At 24.8% G+C, this 23,968-nt stretch overlaps 1 protein-coding gene across 1 annotated transcript in view; it reads right to left on the bottom strand.

Annotated features, from left to right (window-relative positions):
* Window positions 1-4,388: 4,388 nt before the first annotated feature.
* LOC112600487 (cytosolic carboxypeptidase 6-like) overlaps window positions 4,389-23,968 on the bottom strand; it is a 63,100-nt gene continuing 43,520 nt past the window's right edge. Inside the window, exons 11-12 of the mRNA XM_025347728.1 lie at window positions 7,558-7,667; window positions 4,389-5,491 (exon numbers count right to left, since the gene is read on the bottom strand). Of these exons, the coding sequence (XP_025203513.1) occupies window positions 5,052-5,491; window positions 7,558-7,667 (550 nt within the window). The 3' untranslated portion in view covers window positions 4,389-5,051. The remainder of the gene's footprint in view (window positions 5,492-7,557; window positions 7,668-23,968) is intronic.

Below are 23,968 nucleotides of genomic sequence, written 5' to 3'. Positions count from 1 at the left end.
ATAATTTAATTTTTTTTTCTAAACCAAGGGGTTATAATTATGTTTAAGGATGTATCTATAAAAGATAAAAAAAAAATGATTTAGACATATTAAATATAGGGACTTGTGGTGTATTAGATTTCTATTAATCTAGTATTAAAAAATTATGTATACAAGTACGCACAGTTTATAATGGTTATTATAATTTATAACCTATTGGTTATATTTATTCACTGTAGATACCTATATAAATTATACTTAACCCCTAATAAGATATACCAAATTTAATTTAAATAGATACTTACTTAACAATTTTTTTTTTTTTTTAAGTTAAGTTAATAAAAAAATAAATAAAGTCGATATTTATGTGTGTATCTATAAAATATATATTCTGTAGAATATTATCTAATATCCCGTGTAAAAGACGAAACTTTGTAATATTATATAAACAGTACGTTTATTAAATATTAATTTTGCAATTTGTATTTAGATTAAAGTTGGTATTATCCACTTTAATAATAATAAGTTAATATTTAGGAAATATTTTAAGGTTAAATTAACAAAATATCAGTCATAATATATTTGTAGTTTATGATTTGTATATATGAGGATTGTGAGTATTTTATAGAAATTGGTAGCTTAGTGCCTTAGTGTATAGATGTATAGATTTAGCTGTTAGTTTCACCTCAGTAACTTTTATGAATAAACTATATTCTTTAAAGCATCAGATAAGATAATTTGTATAATATATTATAAGACGCTCTAGTTGATTTGATGACAAAAACATTTTATCTATTGGAATACTCGTATGTAGGTATTTATACACGTTCGTATGCCATAAACATTAAGCGTAATCCAATTATTTTCCTTACACGTAAACACGCTGTCGAAATAGCAATGTCTTCCGTATACCTGACACCAGCGTGAAAGTGAAATACCACGATTTTAATTTGTTTTTATACTTTATAAGACCGTATCTCAAATTCACAAGATTCTTTTTATACTACTCAATATACAAATTTTTGTTATCAAATGACATCACTTTTTTATACTGTAAATTATTTAGCGGTTGATTTTTATTAAAATTTTAATGGATTAGAACAAAATTTGAACAAGTATTTTTTTAGTTATTAAACTTTATGTGTTATAGCGATAAAAGATTCATGATAATGAATTTGGAAGATAAGAGAGCTATAATAAATTGAAAATATTAGTAATGACCCAGGTGTAATAAATACTAAATCCAATATTAAATATATTTTATATTTTTGTAAATCTTTTTTAAGGACTATTATCCTTAGATACTAAAGGTACTTATAAGCATTATAATAACTAAGCAACTACTCGTATTTCGATTTTTTTTTTAATTTAAAAAAAATATCTGCTAAATAATTTACAGAAAAAAAAGTATTTAATTTGAAAAACTAAAGTTTGTACACCTTAGGATAAATCTTAAGTAATACTAAAAAAATTCAAAGATTTGAAAATACGGTCTGTGAGTACATATAGGTAGATAAGTATAGGTAAATACTATAGCTTGATAACTTGAAAGACAATCGTATTGGTCCTTAATATTATGAAAATTTAAAATTAATTGTAGTTGAATTAGTTGCAAAAATAGTTTTTTGAATTATTTCCTAAAATTATAAAATAATATAATTTTATTACTGGTTCTTAAAAAAGTACTGTGTTTCATTGTCCAAAAATGTTTAATTTAAAAAAAAGAAACACATTGGACTTAAATTATTATAATATAGTGTTCAAGCTGATTTTATAATTACTGTATTTTGTAAGAAACTCTTATTAATAACACTTGACGGAAAAAATCGAGATAAGACACAATTTTTAAAAAATCAAAATCAAATTCAGAATTATAATTTCATGGTTTTAATATTAGTCCACAAATATGATTTAATTTAGTTTTTTTTAAATTTTATTTGTGAAATCTAATTTACTTTATTTTATTAACATTACTTATTATTTTTTATTTCATATTTTTACTTTTTTTTCATAATATTTTTAAACTAAAAATTAAATTTATGACACGTGATTCTCGTATTTAGATTTTTCCTGATTTATATTTTTGTGTTTTTGTGTTATTAATTATTATATTCAAAGTGATGATATGGCCTGAAACTTATTTTTAAAATACCACTTGATGTATTTATAAAATAAATTTACTTAGAGCCCTAACTAATTAGTTATGATTATAAGCGCGGGCTTATATGCATTAAAAACCAACTAAATATATGTTCTAAAAATTTGAAATATGCATAAAAAATTATTTTTTGAACAATAGTGAAATAATATCAATGTCCAATCATGGCTGTAATCGATCTTTTTTAATTCGGTATATGTATATTTTATTTCCCTGATTATTGATCTAAGGTTATATTTGGAAAAACTGTCTATACCTATTAATTTATTTTAAAATTAATCGAAATTATAAAAATACAATATTTTTCTTATATCATAATATACTGTAATAATATATGATATTTAAAAATTTTCTAAAAAAGTATCAAAATATGCACTAAAAGATGAAATATGCAATTAAAATTGTAAAATAAGCCCTTAAAATAGAAAAATGTCGAAATATGCAAAAATATGCACTAAAAAGTTTCATTTTTTAAATCGTTATGTTATGAAATAAATTTTTTGCTCACTTAGCATATCATACGATCAATCAGAATAAGTATACAAATGCATACAAATCCACGCTTTAATTATAAAATCATGATTTAAGAGCTAATAATTCAATGTTACATTTTAGGAGAAAAATATTAATTACCTTTATCTGGGTGTCAATTCAATTACTTTGACAACTATTCCTGTACATATTCTGATAGTGATTAGATTTATATACACTTCAACGTTCAAAGAAAAAGCACATCTATTTTTTGTGGCTAGGTACCTTACGTTTATTATTTATTTTATTTTTTATATCACAAGTAGAATTTTTGATATTTGTAACTGTGGTCCCTTACTTATTTAAAAGCCAAGGCACGTAGCTTGAAAACATTCCCAAGAGTGCCGATATTTTTTGACCTACCTACGTATCTTGATCTCACTCATAATTCACAGACTCACGTATGCCTTTGTTACCCTTCCCCCACTCGGATATCCACATTTTACGGGATTAGTATAAGAATCAAAAAGATACAAACATTATAGTTTCGAGAGTGTTCAATATTGCCTCACCAAAGAAAAAAGTATAATAAAAAATATAATTGTTTTTAGTTATAAAAGTTTATTTGTTATTATTTATTTGTAATAGATCAAAACATTGAGTAATGATATATTTTAAATACTTATAAGCATATTCTGGCATTCTTACAAGCTAGGTACAAGGTACACCATAAAATAAATTATTTAATTAAATAACTATAATTTTTTTCTTTCTATTTTTATTATTTGTATTTCACCTTAATTTGGAATTGGAAATGCATTTTTCTTTGTACGCTCAATCATAAAATATTAATGTATAAATTAATAACAAGCATTAATGTAGGTATTAGTGTATTACATTGCATGTTTATTACTGTATTAATATATATATATACATATATTTTTAAGAAGACTGAATATTTGCAATTGCGTATTTGTATTTCTCAACATTTTTTTTTCTGTCGGGTACAAATATTACTGTTTGAAAGGTAGTCAAGAACACGAAGTACCGTCTAGATTTTAGATTCACCGACGAAATTATATGTTATTGTTTCTCAAATAGTTAATTAGAATTACTTAATCACTCATTATAAAATATAAACAATGATACTTTTTGTGAGATTTGTCTTCTTACGTTAGGTCTCTTACTTCTATATTACATTTTTTTTTCAAATTATTAAATTTGTATATATAATATTGGATGTAATTTTTGATTAAATCTAAATTTAACCTTTTTTTAGAAAAAGGTCTGGAAGAATAAAAAATAAAACAAATGTTGCTTGTATATTTATATTGTTATATTAAAAAAGTATTAAAAATCATATCATATGAAAAAAAATTATTTTAGTTATTGTTTAGGTTAACTATAAATATGTAGGTAAAACATTAAATTATAAACGATTGAAATATAATTATTACACTATTTGGGTAAATTTGTTCTATTTCGTAAGAAAATACGTAAGCAATTGTCCGTAATTGGTGTGATTATTTATAATAATAATATATTTTATTTATTAATTTATTTAGCTAATTAAATATTTGATAAGCGCGGTTAAAATAAAATAACATTAATAACTAATATAAATAAAAATATTTACAATACTTTTATAACGTAGTCTTCAATATATCAATATATGAATTATACGCATTACATGAAGTGGACGTTGGCATCTTGAAAATATTGATATTACTAAGTGTGTGTGATATATACTATAAATTATAATCAAAAGAAATCGCGAGAATTTACGGCTAAGGAAAAAATCATTATAAATTACAATCATTATTATTAAAAGGTATAAAATCTATTTTATAAGTATTACATTAAAGTCAGCAGCGGATCCAACATTTCTGTTGGTTGAGGCGTGTTATGAAACTAATACCAACATTAAAATATAAAATGACCTTAACGTTTGAATGTTTGATAATGATTTGAAAAATATTAAGTTTGTATTTTTAAATCATATCATAGTCAAGTCTTTATTATTAAATAAATTTTAATTGTTTACATAGATTATATAACTTTACGGGAAAATGTTGGAAATATTGAAAAAAGGAACGTTTTAATTTTTAACTCAATAAACTCAATCAAAACTATATCTATATGATATTTATATATAAAAATAGACTTCGAGATGTATAATATCCTCTCCACTCAAAATTCAGTCATGTCCTGCAGGGCTGCAGAGGTATTACGAAGAAAACGATCTAAGTGTCCTTAAAAAACGAAAAACGCTTATGTCAGTGGAAATTCGGTGAGGACGTTTGAAACAAGTCCTCTCCGACCATTCTCCTATAGGATTCGACACTGCAGATTTCGTATCTATATAGAGTGAGTATACTACATAGTATAATAATATTAAATATGATGTATAGGTACTCGTAAGACACTGTCGCGAGCTGCCACATCAGAACTTGAGCAACGCGTCCGTGTCTCGTATGATGTCGTTGACATTTATGATTGAAAACGTGTGTGGGGGAGCAGTGGCGTTATCGCGTTCTGCTGCGTTCGATGACCGCCGATTGTCGACCATTTTCGACGGGTTCACAAAGCGCATGTTCCGTCTGATGGCGTTCGTCCTGTTTAGGTCGTCGGACGGGCGCCTCGAGCAGTCCGCCAGAGCGCTGCGAAACGTATCTTTGATGTCCACCCGTTTCAACGCTAGCGATTTTTTTTTGATTTTCCTCTTGAATGACGGGTGGGTCTCGCGCTGTCGGTACAACACAGTTTTCCGTTTCCTTTCCCGTTTTTTGACGCATTTGACAACTACGTCCTGCGGCGTCAGCACGCCGGTCGATTTGAAGTAGTCGGAACACGCGAGTACTACGCACCGGCCGATGGTGTAAACTGTTACATAACTCGTATGTAAGGAAAGTGTACGAAAACTGTTTGGTCGTCTTAAATCATTAGAGTCAATATTGATAATTTTTTTTTTAAGCTATAGGTATTTAACTACGGTACTATTAGATGGTATAGTATATCGCTGTCTATAGTTATGCGCGACGCATGTACTCGTATGTTAAATATGTAATTTATACACTAGATACGTGCATTGTGCATAAAGTGGTGTATAATAGATTATTTTTTTTTTTGTGGTGGGTAGCTTTTTTAAAAAGTACCTCCAGTTTTGAAAATAGCAACTTCATAATTTATACTATTTGTGGTAAATTATAGTTCTTATTGTTCTTATGTTAATATACCTATAACTTATAAAAATTTAATATTTTATATATTTATGTATAAGGAACAAATTAAAAAGCTATTATTAAACGGTGTTGTGGTATGTGAGGAGAGGAGAATGAAATTGTTCATCGTCGTTTAATTCATAGTAATAAGAGTTGAGACTATAGGTAACTGAAAAAAATAGGAAGTTTAAGTATCTCCAATCATTTAACTGATATATCACCTCTGTGTGCATATATATATAAGCATACAGAAAATACATCTATAATATACTACACCGTGTATCGTATATACGTAGACTGTGAAAGAATAACTTTATAAATTACAAACTAAAACAGATGATAAAACATGCCACAGTGAACGTTTAAGTTGGAAATCTTGAGTTGTGCCAAATACTTATACCAACTTCCCAGTTCGCTTCATGCTTGGTTGGTATATCACAGCTATTCTCTATCTCTCTCACAAAACATGTGATATTTGTTGAAATTATAGAAACTTTACAAAATTAACGCAATGTTTGTTTACACAACTTTGGTAAATTTGCTTCTGTTTAATCAATCTGGCCTATACTTAGACCATTCTGGTGTTTAAACAATCCGACCAATCTGAGCAAATCGAATTTTATGTATTATACAGACCATGTGATTCATACGAGACTTTGATCGTTATAATACATTAATGCAGTACCAACAAAGTTAAGAAAGATAAATTAATTTTTTAACTCGTTAAGATAAGTAAATATGGGCATAAATTAAATATACTATATTAGTATATTTAATCTATTATATGGGTAAGCGGATAGGTACTACTCTGCTATACATTAGGTGTCGAGTGGGATACTGTAATGAATAAGTATGTGAAAAATCGTGATACATGATTAAATTTAGATTTAAATTTAAATTATTTTAAAATAAACTGATGAAAATCTTGTAATATTATGTAGTTTGTTAAATGTATTGATACAGTTTAATGTGAGTTGGTAAAAAATAATGTTGGGAATTTAAAATGTCAACATCATAATATGTTTATAATGTTGTTGTCAAGTAAGAATAACTTTTTCATAAAACTTACTAGGTATGCTTATTTTAATTGTACAACTATGAGCCTAGTACTTATGTTTTATGCGAGTATATATTGTATGAAATCATTGTTTGTAATTATTAATTTGATTAGTTTATATATCTGATGAATATCTCTATTGATTTTTGGTATAGGCATATAGTAGGTATACAATTTGTTTTAATTTTTAAAAATATGTTTATTCAATTATTATTTTGACTAATAATAAACAAAAACATTTTAATTACTAAGAAACAACTTTTTAGAAATTTGAATTAAATATATTAATTTTTTTTTTTAAATAATTATCCATTAATTAATTTAAAGGAACGTTCTCATTAGAAATACAGAAGTTTATTTCCATCACAAAACATTTCTTAAGTAGCAAAAAATTCCAAAGATTTTAAAAATATGATCTGTGACCAGTGAGTATATTTAAAAATTCCAAAAATCAAAATCTGAATAAATTTATCACTAAAGAAAAAAATAGGGGCGAGCATGCTGCAGTAAATCATCCTGAGTCCTAACCCTGCACATAATATAATATGGGTATTATACATATATAAGTGTTCATGTATAATAATGTGACCGCAGAATTTTCCGGGAAGTAGCACTTGATGCAGATATTATTATTATCACAAAACACATCCCAAAGCAGATACAAAGGATACATGAATCTTCAGTGAACGGAATTATGGTTTTTGGAGAAACACTGAAGCCGTACTGCGATACAAACAGCGTATAACAATTGACTTTTTCTTTCAGTGATTGACATAGAAACCTGCAACACAAAGTCCACGGTCCAAAAATGTATTATATATGTATAAGTATAATATAATAACTACATAGTGACTGATATTATGTGGTTTATACCTACATTATATTTATTGTAAAATGTCTTTTGTTGTTGTTACACTTACGATATATTATACTATATTTTCCTGTATTATATTTCATATATATATATTTTTATATATAAAACTGATATAATAATTTTACACAGACGTATAAAAATATATGCATAGTGTAGTATACCATAAATATAATATATTATATAGATGCTAAAAGTTTGTGTTCGCAACTTTTATTAAATGGTTCATACAATTTAATTTATAATAATTTTTAATCACTCTTACCAAGGTTGTTGAATAAAATAAATTAAACTAAAAATGTATACTGCACGTCTGCACGCTATACATAAATAGTTACCACACATTACGTATTTATTTTGTTACTGTATTTTATTGTGTATAAGTGTGTGTTTTTTTAAACATTTTACACCTACGCATTTCACCATCGATAACGTGTAAAAAAATATTAATAATGTGTTACGATAAAACGTATATGCTTAATAAAATAACCATATAATATAATTTAGTCCAGTGTATGCAAAACGCTCATTGACATGTAACTTTGATATTATTTTTGACGGTTTTCAGATATTTAAATACGATACATGTTTCGCACAACCCCACAATAAATACACAAATACACTACACATATTGTCATATAATGTTCATATAGAATAATTCGATTATTTCAATTGCTCTTGCCATCCCTAAAATATCTTCAATATTTTAGGAAAAAGTGATATAATTTAGCTTAAATGTTATCGATTTTAAATATAAAAATTAACCGTAAACTACTATTATTGCGTCGTGGTAGATGCAGAATTTGAGTATTGTAATCTTTATACTAAATAAAAATTGTTTGTTATCTTATATTATTCTAAAAGAAGTAACATGAATGTTTTTTTTTATTGTACTTATAAAAATATAGAATAGATAAATTAAAGTTACATAAAATTAATTTATTTTTCATTTAAAGTATAAATAGTATAATACTAAAATTGACATATTGACCATTTTGATTTATTGCCAAAACTGATTATAAGAGAGCAAATAGTATGTAGGTATAGTATAAATAATTATAACTAATAAAATAATACATAATATAATATATTATTGTAGTATACACAAACGGAGTTTCAACTGCATGGTCGGGTGTAGTGAATATACCCTTTACAAAACGCCCAAGAATCCATTAGGACATTAGGTTATTATTATATAATTGAAAATGATAAATGTTACACTGCACAAATGTCACTCTACAACGGTGAAGAACACAGTTTATTTTTGGTTGTAGGTACTTACTACTTGGACAATATAATAATTTATACTAATAAAATGTTTTCTTTTGAATACATATAGTTTGAATTGAATTAAGGCGAAAAGCAAAATGCACTTTAGTTAAATTTTTCAAGATATACAAAAAATAACTGTTGTATGACATAATAATAATATGTATATGTTGCATCTATTTCGCGTTCTGATCCATTTCATGAAATTAGTAGAAATTTTATTCGTTCACAAAACGGAACTTCATTTTTTATATACATTGTATGTAATAACCAAAATGTGGGAAATTTTCACGAAATTGGATACAGATATTTAGTAGAACGGAACTTGTCATACATAAATTATGAAATAATTAATACGTGTATAATTTTTATTGATAGAAACATTTTGTAATAACTTGTGATACCTTATCGATATATTGCACATTTCAACAGTCATATCGATATATTAGCTGAAGCAATTATCTATCTGTGATTGCGGTATCGGTAAATTGCTCATAATTTTATTGAAGTATTAATAGTTTTTTTTCAAATACTCGTGAAATATACAAAAGATGACTTTATCATAATACTATTTTATACTTATAAAATTAAAAAATGAAAATATTTGGTGGAAAAGTTGAATTTTTTCTAAAAGCTTGACATTTTTTACACCGATAAATCAGGTAAAAAACCTCATTTTGTAGATAGAGTTTCAATAATAATTTAAGACACAATCCATGCTAAAACAACAGGTTAGTGAAAAATCAAAATTATTTTTTAACTTTTAAAATGAAAATTTAAATTTAAATTGATTATTAACATCGAGGAATAAAAAAATAAGGCGAGAATACTATCTCTTGGAAAAATTTGATACTTTTTCCGTACCTAGCTAAAACACGTGATGTGGATGAAATTTTTATCTATTTTATGAAACTGGCCATGACACCAAATTGATGTGACATAATATACATAATACATATAAGAATATTATACGTGCATATAATTTACATATTATATGTAGGTACATGTATATAAATCGTAAATTTTTTTACAAGTTTAAGGTAATTTTTGTCCCTTATATATGAAAACAATTTTTATAGCTTTAATATCAGAGTGAATTGATCTATAATATTATACTTAAAAATAAAACTATCATCTGTATTTGTATGTCAGAGTAATTTGTATATATTTTTACGATATTTCAATTTTTATGTTTTAATTTAAAATATAAATATCGTGAAAATTTTATGTATCAACACAGATAATTTTTTTAGCTTTAAGTTTCATAACAGGTCAATTCATTTTAATACTAAAGCTAATACTACACAGTACAATGTTAAATCTGCTGAATGAAAATGTTGCTATATTGACACATTGTGTGTTGGTGGATCAGAGAGAAACTGCAACAGTGCGCTGGCATACTTAAACATATTTTATTCATCTCAAAGTCATTACAGTTTCACTAACAAGATGTATAATTTAATTTATTTTGCTTCGATAAACGTCTGTTTTAACGCACCTGCTTATAAACATGTCTATATATTGTACCTCGTAACTCATAAGCAATATATTATTATAGTAATTTAAAAAACACTAAACATAATATATCCAGATAGGTTTAATTATTTTTATATGCACTCGAAGTTCAAATCTTTATTAGTAGCTTATAGTATAGTTAATAGTGCATACTATAATCAAAAAGTACATTACATACAATTTTTTTTTTTTATAAATATTTTAAGTTTAAATTTTGACGAAATCATTTATTACTTCTTTAATAATAATAAATATATTTTAAAATATAAATAATTATATCATAGTAATATAGACTAACTGACCTATTGTCCTTTTAAAATAAAACTTTTCAAAAAATAATAAAAATATATAATAGTTTTTAGAAACTATTTAGTATTAATTCACAATAATGTTATAACCTGAGAAAAAATTGAAGTGTTGAGCAATAACAATGTACCTATCTATTAACTTCCAACTACGATATGTGTTAAATTATCTTCAATCTACTTATATTGAAGAATGACATTTTTATCAAAAGAATGATAAATAATAAGAATTAATTACCTATGTTGTACAATACAAAAGTATACTCGTTACTAATTAGTGATTAATCAATAATAATTTCAGTAATTTTTTTTGATTAGTTTGGTTTTATAATAAATTAACCCATACAATAAACTAATGAAAAAACGTGAAACTCGACGGTAAATTTATTGGACAATAACAATATATTGTCAATAAATAATATACTATATACATGGGTGAATACAATGTACTGTGAGATTTTTTAAGGATTACATGGATTTGGTTTTACGGGTAATACGACCCGTATTATACTCAAATACTTAATACACTATACCGACTTGCACAATATACAAATCAAAACCCGTCGATTCGCTGCTAGTAGTTTTATATCAGTAGGTATATTATGTAGATTTTAGATGTATTACCCTTATAGACGAAAATTTAAACCTAATCTAGACCAAAAAATGATCTTATTGAGTTTAAAATATATTAAAAAAAAAAATTTTCCTTCCCATTTTACGGGTTTAGGATTGTCAGCATTTTCAGTTGCAGTATTAATTGTTGAAATCTAGATACAATATTAGGTTCTTTACTAAATAGAATTCAATCATAAATAATTTCAGATTTAGGATTGTTTGTTATTATCATCGAAAACGGCTGTCAAAAAATAAACAATGTTTTATATGTATTTTTCAACAATATATGGTCGAAATAAACCTTGAGCAGTGCCTGAGATAAATGGCCAGTACAAACGGTCGGTACACTATCGTTGTGGACTCCGATATTATGGATATCAAATTATCATAAATACCATAAATATAATAAGCAATATGACTATGTAATATCATGTGCAGATGACTAGAATATAATGTATTGGAATATTTGGAGAAATATCTTTTTTTATTTATTTAAAAATAAGTATGAGTACCTCCGTTGAATAATGGGCTTCAAAATGTTTTGCATCATAGCCCCCAAAATTCAAAGAACAGTCATTGATTTTAAGACATGTGCTACAGCATAATGAAGAAATTCATTGTAATGTACTAATTTGTATTATTATATTAGTCATAGATTCGCCGAAATGAACGTGTCTTTATAACTATAATATATAGGTATTAAGTACCTACATCAAAAATTATTGGACGTTATCATAAATATAGGTACACCCATACTGAGCAAGAGTTGGAATAACACTTTCAGTTCTGTCGTTATATTAAACGAAATAAGAATCATATATTATGTTACCGTGTAATAATGATAAATAATGACCGAATTCTTCGAACAATAATGTAAAGGTACGCAGTAAAATGTTATAAATAAAATTTCCGTGCGAAGAAAATACCGAAAACTGACAATGTCAAACTGCACAGAGATGTGTTCTTGGAAAATATAATATCAAAACGTGTTAGATACTAAGTAGGTATGTAAATTATTGCTACCAGTCAAATATTTTCATCGCGGATTAATATAAATAATGAGTAATGACCTATGAGAAATATATTTAGTAATACAATATGTAACATAAATAATATACTACATACATTACCATTCTTCTGAATTGCTTAAATTGATATTATACATTTTTCAAAAGTAAAGATTTTCTAGTATATTCAAAATGATTGGAAAAAACAATTAAAATAGGATTTTTATGCATAACTATGAAATTCATAAGTTCTATTTGAAATTTTTACCTATTGTTTATATTATTATTTCTACATGTGGTTTCATTTTCTAAATATTTTGACTTTCTTTGAGTTATTTATAATTATGAGAAATGTTCGATATTTTTTAATTTTTTTTTAAACTTATTGTTGATAAAAATTTTTTTACTCGATCAAATAGTTTGCAAAATTAATAAAATATATTAAATATTATTAAGCTGTTATTACCTGTATAATAATGCTAGAAATCCATATTTAGGCACAAATTTTTTTATTTATAGCTATATGCATTTGAAGTTCAATTTTTGACAAAACTTGTTAAAGTTATGAAAATTTACTAAAACGTTTCTCATAAGTAGTTTAAACTGGAATCAAATCTAAAAAAAATAACATTTTTTTTTACAGATGTTTTAACTTAGACTATAAGATGCAATTTTAAATTAAAGAATAACGATTTTAGTTATTTTGTCGTAGTTCAAAAATATTTATTAATGTGTAATGGTAATTGTTAAACTTGAAAATCTTTTTTGTTTTTATACATAAACTTACATTTAAAAAACAATATATTTTTGCAAATTTTAATTTAACCTATCGTATTAATTATAGATAAATACATTATTTTGATAGTAATAATATCATTTTAACATAAAATATACTTAGTAATTAGTAATGTGGGCTGACAAATTGTTTTCGCTCATAATCGTTTCTTTGCATGCAATGATTTATCATCTAATTGAAATTTAAGAAATTCATTACAGTCACTTACTCATCAATATGATGATCATATTCAACAGCTACTGTACAACAGATGGATAGACTGAGCATAGTTGTTGCTTATTTCCCCCATATTTTATTTTATAATTTTCGTATGAATATTAAGTTTTCAATATGGAATTTTGTTATTACATTTATAACTTGAAATAAATTAAATTCGAAAAATTCTCTATACATTATTACGATTCATTACAAACGTGATGCATAAATGCGGTGTCATTAATAATTCTCGGAAATTTATATATTTTCAACCTTTCTCCAAACATAGGTATACAACCCGAAATCTTTGTATTTTAATACTATATTTATTAAAATTATCCTTTTAATCAATATTAATGTAAGACATGCCTACAGTTTGCAATAGGTTAATATGCATTTATCAATTTATTCATCTAAATAATATGTTGAACGAATAAATGATTTGTATCTTAAAATTAATTCTATACTATTAGAGAAGAATACATTTGGTCTTGGTCTTGCTAATGCTTTTAATTTTTTTTCCCCAGAAAAACACATCAGTAATTTGCCCAGGTTTAATTTATTTATTTATAAGAAATTTATCATTTAGGTATATTGTATTCATTTTGATTGGCATTCGAAGAAATAACGAATTATTAAGAACATAATTAAAAATAATTGGAAGTAATATTACCAAATATAGTTGTTCGCAGAAGTATCCGCAAAAGTTAATAACTCCGTCTTAATTATTTTTTTTCTTAAAATTGACACGCGTTGAAAGTTATTATCCCGATTAATTTGTATACAAATAAATTTCTACTTTGAATACTAAGCTAATAATGTGAAGTCATATTAGTAGGTATCATTTTGGTTAAATGTTTTCATTTCTTGCGACTTTTTTTATCGTAGCCTATTTATTTATTTATATCTTTACGACTCAAATGCTTTGAATATTTAAACATTGTTGAACTGTTTACATCAAGATTTTATACTTTACTTTAAAATAAGTGACAAAAATTGTATGAATTTAGATCAGTGTATTAAGTTTTATTAAGAAAATTGATATAAATTAAAATGGTTATAATTAATATTTACTATGAATATTGTAGTTTTTATATTTTACTACTATAATATACTCATTATATCAATGTACCATCTTTTATTCATTATGTATTATCACGGAGTCTCAGTCATAGGTATAACTATATTTTGATTACTTAACAACATTTATAATAATATTATCTTTCGGTCTGTTAAATATTCATGTGGCAAAGCAGTCTTGTTTCATCGCTGGCTCCGTGTAATATTTCATGAATACAAAATAATATATATTCTTTACACGATTAATGCTGGGTAACATAAAAAAATCTATAAATATTCAATTTAATAATTCAATGGTGAGCTTAATGGTCTCTCGAATACGATTAAGTGACCAATGATTGGTCCATTAAATTGTATTGAATATTGAACCATATTAAATTTATTTAATTTTTTATGCAACTCTACATAAATATATCACGTCAATTTACCATAGTCCATTATGTATATAGTATTATATATTATGATAAATGTCAAACTAAATATGTATTTATACGTATATAATTATTCATTTTTTTTCGACCCCGTTAGCTTTAGGTTTTTCTGAAGAAAAATATGAATTTTCATTTCCACCCTATATTTTTGAGAAAGTACACAACGATTTCACAAAATAATGTAAGTAATAAGTATTAAACACAGTTAAAATGCTCGTGATCGCGTGTGTAAATAAAACGTTTATGTTATACTACTGTCGGTCTGACATTACGTGTGTATTTAGTAGTGTATACAGGTATTAGGTAGTTGTCATATTACTGAAGTTAACGCGAACTCGCTTATTAAGGAAGGTCTATACTCTATACCTCAGGTTATCAGTATAGTCTATAGAGGAGAGTAATGGATGTCACTTATACATTTGATTCTATTTCGCAAACGGGTAAACGGGAAAAGTTGCGTAGGTTTAAAGGACAGTATAAATACTGAGTATTTGGATATTATATAAGAGTGAAATAACCATCTGCTGAACACGCCATGCTGTAGGTATACTTGTAAAATAAAGAAAATAAATACGGATATTGATTATTGAGTCCTCTTTATGGTCTTAATCTGAGTAGAGTTGTGTGGAAGGAGCGGTAGTACCTAAGTTTTGTTCATCAGGGTTTCGTTTTAATATCAGTAATATTTGTACTACGGTGTAGTTAACTAATTTTTGCTGAAAATTCCTACTTTTCATTATACCAATATAATTATTGTTATTAAATTTGAAGTCCATATACCGGCATAATGTAAAATGGTGTGAATAAGTTCTTGATATAAATAGTTTTAAATAAGTCTAAATATTTGGAAAAATTAATTGTTTATAGAACACGATAATTTACAAAGTGATAAAAAGTGTTGAGTTTGTATAAATGAGTATGAGTATGATTTATAACTTTTGAATAATAAAAAATAACAATATCTGATTTAGTAAGTAAGCTATTAAATATACGATTTTAGTCAATATTTGAACATCAAAGGCTTAAAAAAAAAATACTGTGCATATACTTATATTTTTGAGTATCTAAAAACGTACAAGGAACTTTATGTCATTTTTAAACTTTAGATATTAAAGTATTTAATATAACAATAAAAATAAAACTTAAACATAAATTAAAATTAACATAAAAAATAGGACGCTTCTTGTAATAGATAATATAGATAATATATATATTATATATGGATGAATTTGATAAGTGGTAGTTGATCCTATAGACTTGATCTAACAATTACTAAAAAAATACGTACACACACATAGGTACTATATTATATTGTACCAACAACTGCTAAACCGTATTATCCGATACAGATATAAGTTATATATACACACTGGGAAGTGCTGTGTCTACCTAGTATCTTGTCCGTCGGCGAAGCTTACCTCGCAAAGGATTTCTTGGGTCTATTATAGGTAATTCATAAATTATTTTCCGCTATTCGTTCGAGTATAATTAAATTTTTATTTTTTTTTGTAGTTTGTTTTCCATAAGGGTTAATAAATCGTAGAAATTTGCTAAAAATATATAATATCAAATGATTATACAAAAACATCGTGACCACGTATTTTTGATATAATTTACTTGATATATGAAAAACTTATGAGAAACTTTCTATTGAGTTTTCAAGGGTTTTTGATTGAGTAAAACATTTTTTATTGACAATAATTGAACTTTTTTTTCATGCTTATAAAATAATCAAAATTAAAAAAAAAAAATACGCTGATATAAACTTATGACGTATTTCAAATACCTGTGAAATATAGTTTATTTTTGAGTTATGTGGAAATTTAATGTTTACCAGTTTTTTAAAAAGTAATTTTAGTTTTTCATACCCGAATAAAGGGATTTAAATGAATGAAGAAATTTTTATATGTTAATGATTTATAGATCATCGTTTTCTAAGTTTTTGTGTAATGAACTATAAATTTACTTTTTGTTGGGTACTTTACACTAACGAAAAACAAAAGTCAAATCAAGTATGTCATGACACAATAATATTAATAATCACTCATTATAATAATATATATATTGTAGTTATAATGAATACTTAGTTTTGTTAAAAATGAATGTTATTTTTTAATTTAAATTAATTTTTCATCTTCTTTGTTATTAGTTAATGAATAACAAACCATCCAAATTATTTGTTGAATATTAAGTTAAATTTTTGTGTTATTTAAAAATATTTAAAATTTTTGACTTTTTTAATTTTTTTATTGAATTTTTTAAGTTCAAAACTAAAAGAAAGAAATTAAATTTTTAAAATTTTACAAATAATTTTGTAGTTATTTATTCAAAAATTGTTTAATTTAATAATGAAGACTTGAAATTTTAATACAAAATTTCTCATAAATGTCTTCTGCTAGTACTTAAAACAAATTAGCGTAAACTATGAAGCATACTATTTTTAAGTTTCGTAATTAACAGGTTTATGCCAAAGTTCAAAAGACGCAAGCCACAACTAAACTCGATGTACCAATTTATAGCAGGACCAAATAATAATCTTTTAAAACTTTTAAAGCATTCTGTAGTGAGTAGACATAGTTCTATGCTATATAGTATACTGTATATAAATAATAATTATTCGAAAAATGTAGAATTTTTAATTATCTCAACTGCAGGTGTCATTGAAACATAAGAAAATTTAAACAGGAACTTTAATTGAATTTAATGTTGTACATATTATATGAAATTCTTCTTGAGAAAAAAAATAATACCTACTATAAGATAGACAAATATCATTTAAGTCCATAAAACATAAATCATGATTTGCTTGCGGCGGTGTTACTTTTATTCAAGCAAGTAGCAGCGTAATTATTATTATGCGTAAGAGTCTAGCTAAGAGATTTGCATTCAACAAAAAATTATATTCGGTGCAATCCTTTATAATACTCTCTCACGTCTGTCGGAAAGTTTAAGACCGGAGTTATTAACATTTATTAAAAATTATGTCGACGGGAAAATGTCGGACCGAATAAAAATCGATAAACACGCACAAGAGTAGATAATAATAATGTTTTGGTAGCAATATACAATATTAATAGTACAGGCTGTTTAATTAAAAATTAACTTTAAATGTGAATTGTTGAACAGACAATGTTGATGCGTAGATCAAAGATAGCGTAGATGTTAGAAATCTATTTTACCTATTACGAATTTGTTGTATACTAATTGAACACTAACACTGTCAAGAGAGTGAGCAAACGAGCATTTGCAAGTTGTAACTTTTATACTCGTATAATTATTAGTTTGTTATCATCTTATAATCAGTATATTATTATAGACTATTTTATTTGGTCTATTTAAATGTATATCTCATAATGATTATTCTAATCTACACCTATATCAGCATGAAATACGTATTGTAATATAATGCACGATTGTTTATTTTAGGTATATCTATACAAAAAAAAATAAATATATATAAAGGTTAATTCACCAATCAAGCACACCTTTATTTTTTTCATTTAATAATAAATTTATTAAAATACCGTTTTTTGAAATTTTGAAATAAATTTGAAAATTTTTAACCATATTTCAAATTTTTGAGGTGTTTTGTATTACATAAGTAGTATCCTATAAATAAAAACCTTTTTTTTATTGTAATTATTTAATAGATAATTTTTTTTTTAATGTTGATGTATCTAATTAAACATTTAAACGAGTAGATTTTCAGTTATTATATAGGTAATTTAAATTTAGAATAATAATCTCTAAAAATGGTTTTACAAATATATAAAACAGATGTAATATTAGATCTCAAATTAATTATACTTGAAAAATGTCTGTAAATTATAATTATTTATATCATCATTAATATAAATTACTAAAATTTTTAAATTACCATAGCCCCATATCTTCTAAACCCATTATCCACGGTCATTATATTTTTAGTTCACAAAGTTTATCCAACTTAAAAACTGTTGTTTGAATTTTGATTTTTGATACGCCAACATTTAAAAACAAATTATTCGTTAAATAATTTATAAGAAAAAAAAGAGTTGTTAATAAAAATCAGAAATTTATACGAGTATCTTCAGAAAAAAAAAATCAATAATTTAGAAACCTAGACTTTAACAATATTTAATTATTTAAAAAATTAGATTTTGATTAACTATAGTACGTATTGTGATTTTAATTGTTGAATACTTTAAATATACACATTTTATCTATATCAACTGTATTTGAAAAGAAAAAAAGGAATTGGAAATATTTAAAATTTTCTTTAAACAATCGTATATTTTCTAGTTAATACTTAGAAGCCGTAAATATGCCTTGATAATATTAATGTTCTCAAAAGTTTGCAACCCGTGGTGATCCAACCATCCTCAATTTACCTGTCACCTTCTTTTATCACGTTAATATGAAAGAATTATTAGTTTTACGGATGGGATTTTTTTATTTTACGATTATTATTATATACTTTTACAAACTATCAGAAGGGATCTTTATATATTATAGTATAAAAATATCTAGTGCTTACTCGTATTTGCTAGGTAAATCCTACGCGATGTAAGATACGTTTATGTAAAGGTGGGACGAATATTTTGTTTACATACGATTTAAAGTTCGTAGATGCGTATAGCGTCTTGTTTACGAGGATTAGATTGACCTAATAATATTATATTCATGTCATCTCACACATCCAGACACAAGTTTACAAATTTGTATGGGTGGGTTTATACTACGATTCCTTTTATGTAGGTACTGTAAATGTGTAAATAGTGGTCACAAGTGTACATTATACATAATATTAATTAGTAAACAATTATGTAAATACAGCAGTAATAAACGCAGTTCTTGTACATTTGTATTGATGTCTGATGTGAAAACTTTAATAGTTATAATTTAATCAGTGATTTAAGACTATATTTAGACAATTTGATTTTGTGGAAATGAAATTTCTGTACGAAATGGGTTAACCTCATTGTATATCTGATAAAAATAAAATGATTTTTTGGGTTCAGTACCCAAAATAATAACACGGTAGTCAGGCAGAGGCGCATCCATCAACCATTTTTCATATTTTAGTCAGACTTGCAAAAAATAAAAATATAAAGGCCGCAAAAGTAATCTCCTCTTCCATAATCCTGCCCAGTATAGATCGGTCTAAACTGATCTATATCATTGTAATTTATTTTCTTATTCACGGATAAGAAAATGTATGGATAATATATTAATATATAATTATACTAAAATAACAAATAATTGTTGATTTTGTATTTTTTTTTTTACGTCTGTCACCAGCTTTCGGAGTGGACATCTTTAATATTCAACTTTGAAGTTTGAGGGTAGTTTTTGGTAGCAAATTATAGTTAGTTGGTACTTTGCAATTCAAAAGAATTCTAGGTACTTATAAAAATAATGAGGGAAAAAAATAAATTAATGAAAAACGTGGATATTATTGCAAAATCAAATTTTGATAAAGTCAATTTTATTTTTTTAGTTAAAAAATAAATAATTGTAGATTTGATTTTTAGCATGTTCTAGATATGATACAAATTTTATTATATTTTATGTTGTTTGTAAACATAAAATATTTTTCTCGAACTACGTTGGTATATTTTTTGTTAATAACATAGCTTGAAATTTAATATAGTTAGAAAATTTTTTTTATTTGAATTTTAAATAAAAAGTCTACTGTAAAAAATAAAAATTGTTTGGCGATTAATTTTAAAATTTTGACAAAATTGAATATTCACGCATAACGTAAAATATTTTTCCTTTAACGATTTTTATTACTTTGTTATTCAAAAAATGTTAAATTTAGAAAATTAAAACATTCCACTATTATTTAAACGTTTATTTTTCATATAATTTTAAAACATTTAGACTAATTTTAAGCAATATAGGCAATTTATATTTTTGATATAGCTTAGTTATATGTTTTAAGTGTTGATAAAAATGTTTAGAGTCGGCTAAAATGCTTGAAAATTTAATATAATATTTCACATGAGCTTTGGCTATAACAATTTAAAAATATGAAAAATAAATAAAGGCATATATTTTTATATACTTTTGAAGTTTGAATTTGCAAGTTATTGTTAATTCAAAATGTATAAAATTTTAACTTTTAAAAAATAAGACTTGAAAATTAAATGCAAGATTCTACATATATTCATTTTCTGTATTTTAAAAATAACTATTTATATTCAACATTTTTTTATTTTAATCCCTAATTAAAATGTTGATGATATTGAATTTTGAAATAAAAAATAACGATTTCTGTTATATTGTTGTAATTAAAAAAAATAATACTATTTGTGGAGACTTAAACATTTTTTCACTTCGTATATTATTGAATATTTACAATAATATTTTCTAAAAATATTGATTCATTTTAAATCACGTAACCATGCCGTTTTATAGTATTGATTAAATAAGTAAATAAAAACTATTGATATTATACTATGAAATAACATTATAATAATAAAATTGTTATATGAGATTTTTTTGGCAAAAATTAATCCAACTTACCGCATTACACTAAGACCTGATTTAATGATAACATTTTTAAGTCCCAGAAAAAAGATAACTGTTATAATGTATTTTGAACTGTCTATACAGTATACTCTAATACGAACTCTTTCTATAACGTATAGCTGTATAGTGTATACGTATCACGTATATATATTAGTATATTGTATATACTAGGCTAGAGCGTCGTCGGTCTGCAGTTATAGGAATAAGGCACGCAATAATGCTAATGATAATATTAATTGCGTATATTTATAATTAATATGTTTATTTAACATATTTTTAATTATATGTATACGCAATATGTAATAACATTTACTATTGGTTTATAAATAAAAATACAATATTTTCATTAAATAGATACATACCTACTTGTGTTTAACTAAAAAAACCCTAAAACATAACTGCATATTATAAAGGACACTTTTATTTAATGGTCCTGCAATTCAAAAACATGTTTCACTGTGTGCTTATAAAAAAATAAATTATTAATAGTAATGTATCATAAAATATCTTTAGAAGTATAGGCTGACAGACCTAGTATAATCTCCGCTCAGAATCATTTTTCATTGCAGTGTACATTGATTTATTGTTAAATTTAAATTTAATACATCTATTACAGCGATTTATTATATAAGACAACAGTGCGATTTCTTTGGTTAGGTTTTTAATTACTAGTTCAAATTTTTATCGCATTTTAAGCATTTGCTTATATTTTTCCTCCTATTAAATTTGTTACCGATTTTATATAATATGATGTATTCGGTTATATAAAAGCCTCACATCAACGCTCTTAAATTATAAACACTAGTTTTGAGATAATATTTCAAATGATCGGTTTAACACTCAAAATACATAACATAATTATTTAATTAAATTTTAAGCGTAGGCAATATACCGGCTCACTGAAGCTTAGAACTTTTAATAGTCCATAATCCGTTAAAATGGGTTAGAATAATTAAGTTCAATACCTAATCTAACAAAATATAGTTCAGCTCACTGAGTTAAACTCAGTAATTCACTGTTTCAATTCGGACTTGGAAAAAGGCACCTTTTGTATAATATTATGTTACAGTAAATTATATTATACATCAAAATAACTTTATTTTCTAGTAAATAATAATAATTACCTAAAAAGTTAGTAATTATTATGATTTATTATTTTGATTATCGATAATTTCTACACATGATGGAAAATTTTGTTTTAATGTTGTCTTATTGGTATTAGATAATTTAGATAATATAGTATTACAGTTGCTATAGACAGAACAAATAGAATAAAAAGTTAATAAATAGTTAAATATAAACAGATCCAAAAACTAAGATATCTAATATATATCAGGTCTTACATAGTCCTGATATGTTTATAAATAAGCTTAGGGGAGCTTACTAGTGTATAGGATTTCATTATAACTATAGTGTAGATAATATTTTTATCAGTCTTTCACGGTGGTTAGGTGTGTTAAAATATAAGTAAAATTTTCTTTAAATTGTATTATTAATATAATTCAATATGGACGAACTTGATATGGAAATCAAATTTAACAATATTGTATCTGATATAATTAATAAAAACATAGCGATAATAACTCATTTATAATCATTGATAAATATAACATTCGTATTGAACAATTAAAACATTCAAAATTTGTGTTAAAAATATTAGGAGAAAAAAAGTAAAACAGATTATTGAATGGTAGGTAAATATGATATTTTAACAATAAATAATAAAGAGCGTCTTATTAAAGATATTAAGGGCGATACGGGACTTTTGGGTTATACCTTTTTTGTAAAATTAACTATATAATACATAATACAACAATACATGTGTAATAAATAATAATTATAATTAGTACAGCACCTGATCCTAATATTTCGGCCATTTTATAATTATTTTAAATATCGAGTTTTATTTTAGTTAATGAATGTAAAGAAAATATAACAAATGAAAGAAATAATTCAATTAAATGATTAAAAAAGCAAGCCGAAAGGATGATGACACACTCAAATAAAAAATTTCAAGAGTTGAAAGTAGGAACCTGACGTTGACAAAGCCCGCAGATCCCCTAGCAATTTATTAGCAGTTTTGCTAATGTTGATAAATGTTTTTTATAAATTATGTATCTAAGTAAAATAAAATACAAAATTAAAATGTATAGGTATTCATGAATTTAGATTTGAATTAGGTACTGAAAAAGATTATCTCAAACTCTAATTGAATAAAATGGAGAAAAAATGATAAAGATATTGTAAAACGAATAAATACATCTTCTGAGTAATTGGGAAATTATGCAATTCAAAATATTATAGTTCATTATCATGTGAAAATAAATAATTATCTACAATATAAAATTTCTAACAAAATTAACATGATTAAATAATACTGTTTGGAATTAACGTAAATCCTTACAGTAATTAACGTTATAAACCTAGTAAAATATTCGTTATTATATAACGTTAATTGCTGGTTAATAGCGTTATAATATAT

The sequence above is a fragment of the Melanaphis sacchari genome, unplaced genomic scaffold (assembly GCF_002803265.2).
Source record: "Melanaphis sacchari strain LSU unplaced genomic scaffold, SCAv2.0 Contig64_pilon_pilon, whole genome shotgun sequence".
In the NCBI taxonomy this organism is placed as follows: Eukaryota; Metazoa; Arthropoda; class Insecta; order Hemiptera; family Aphididae; genus Melanaphis; species Melanaphis sacchari.
The sequence above is the reverse complement of the archived record's forward strand: the minus strand, read 5'-3'. Positions and strand labels throughout refer to the sequence as shown.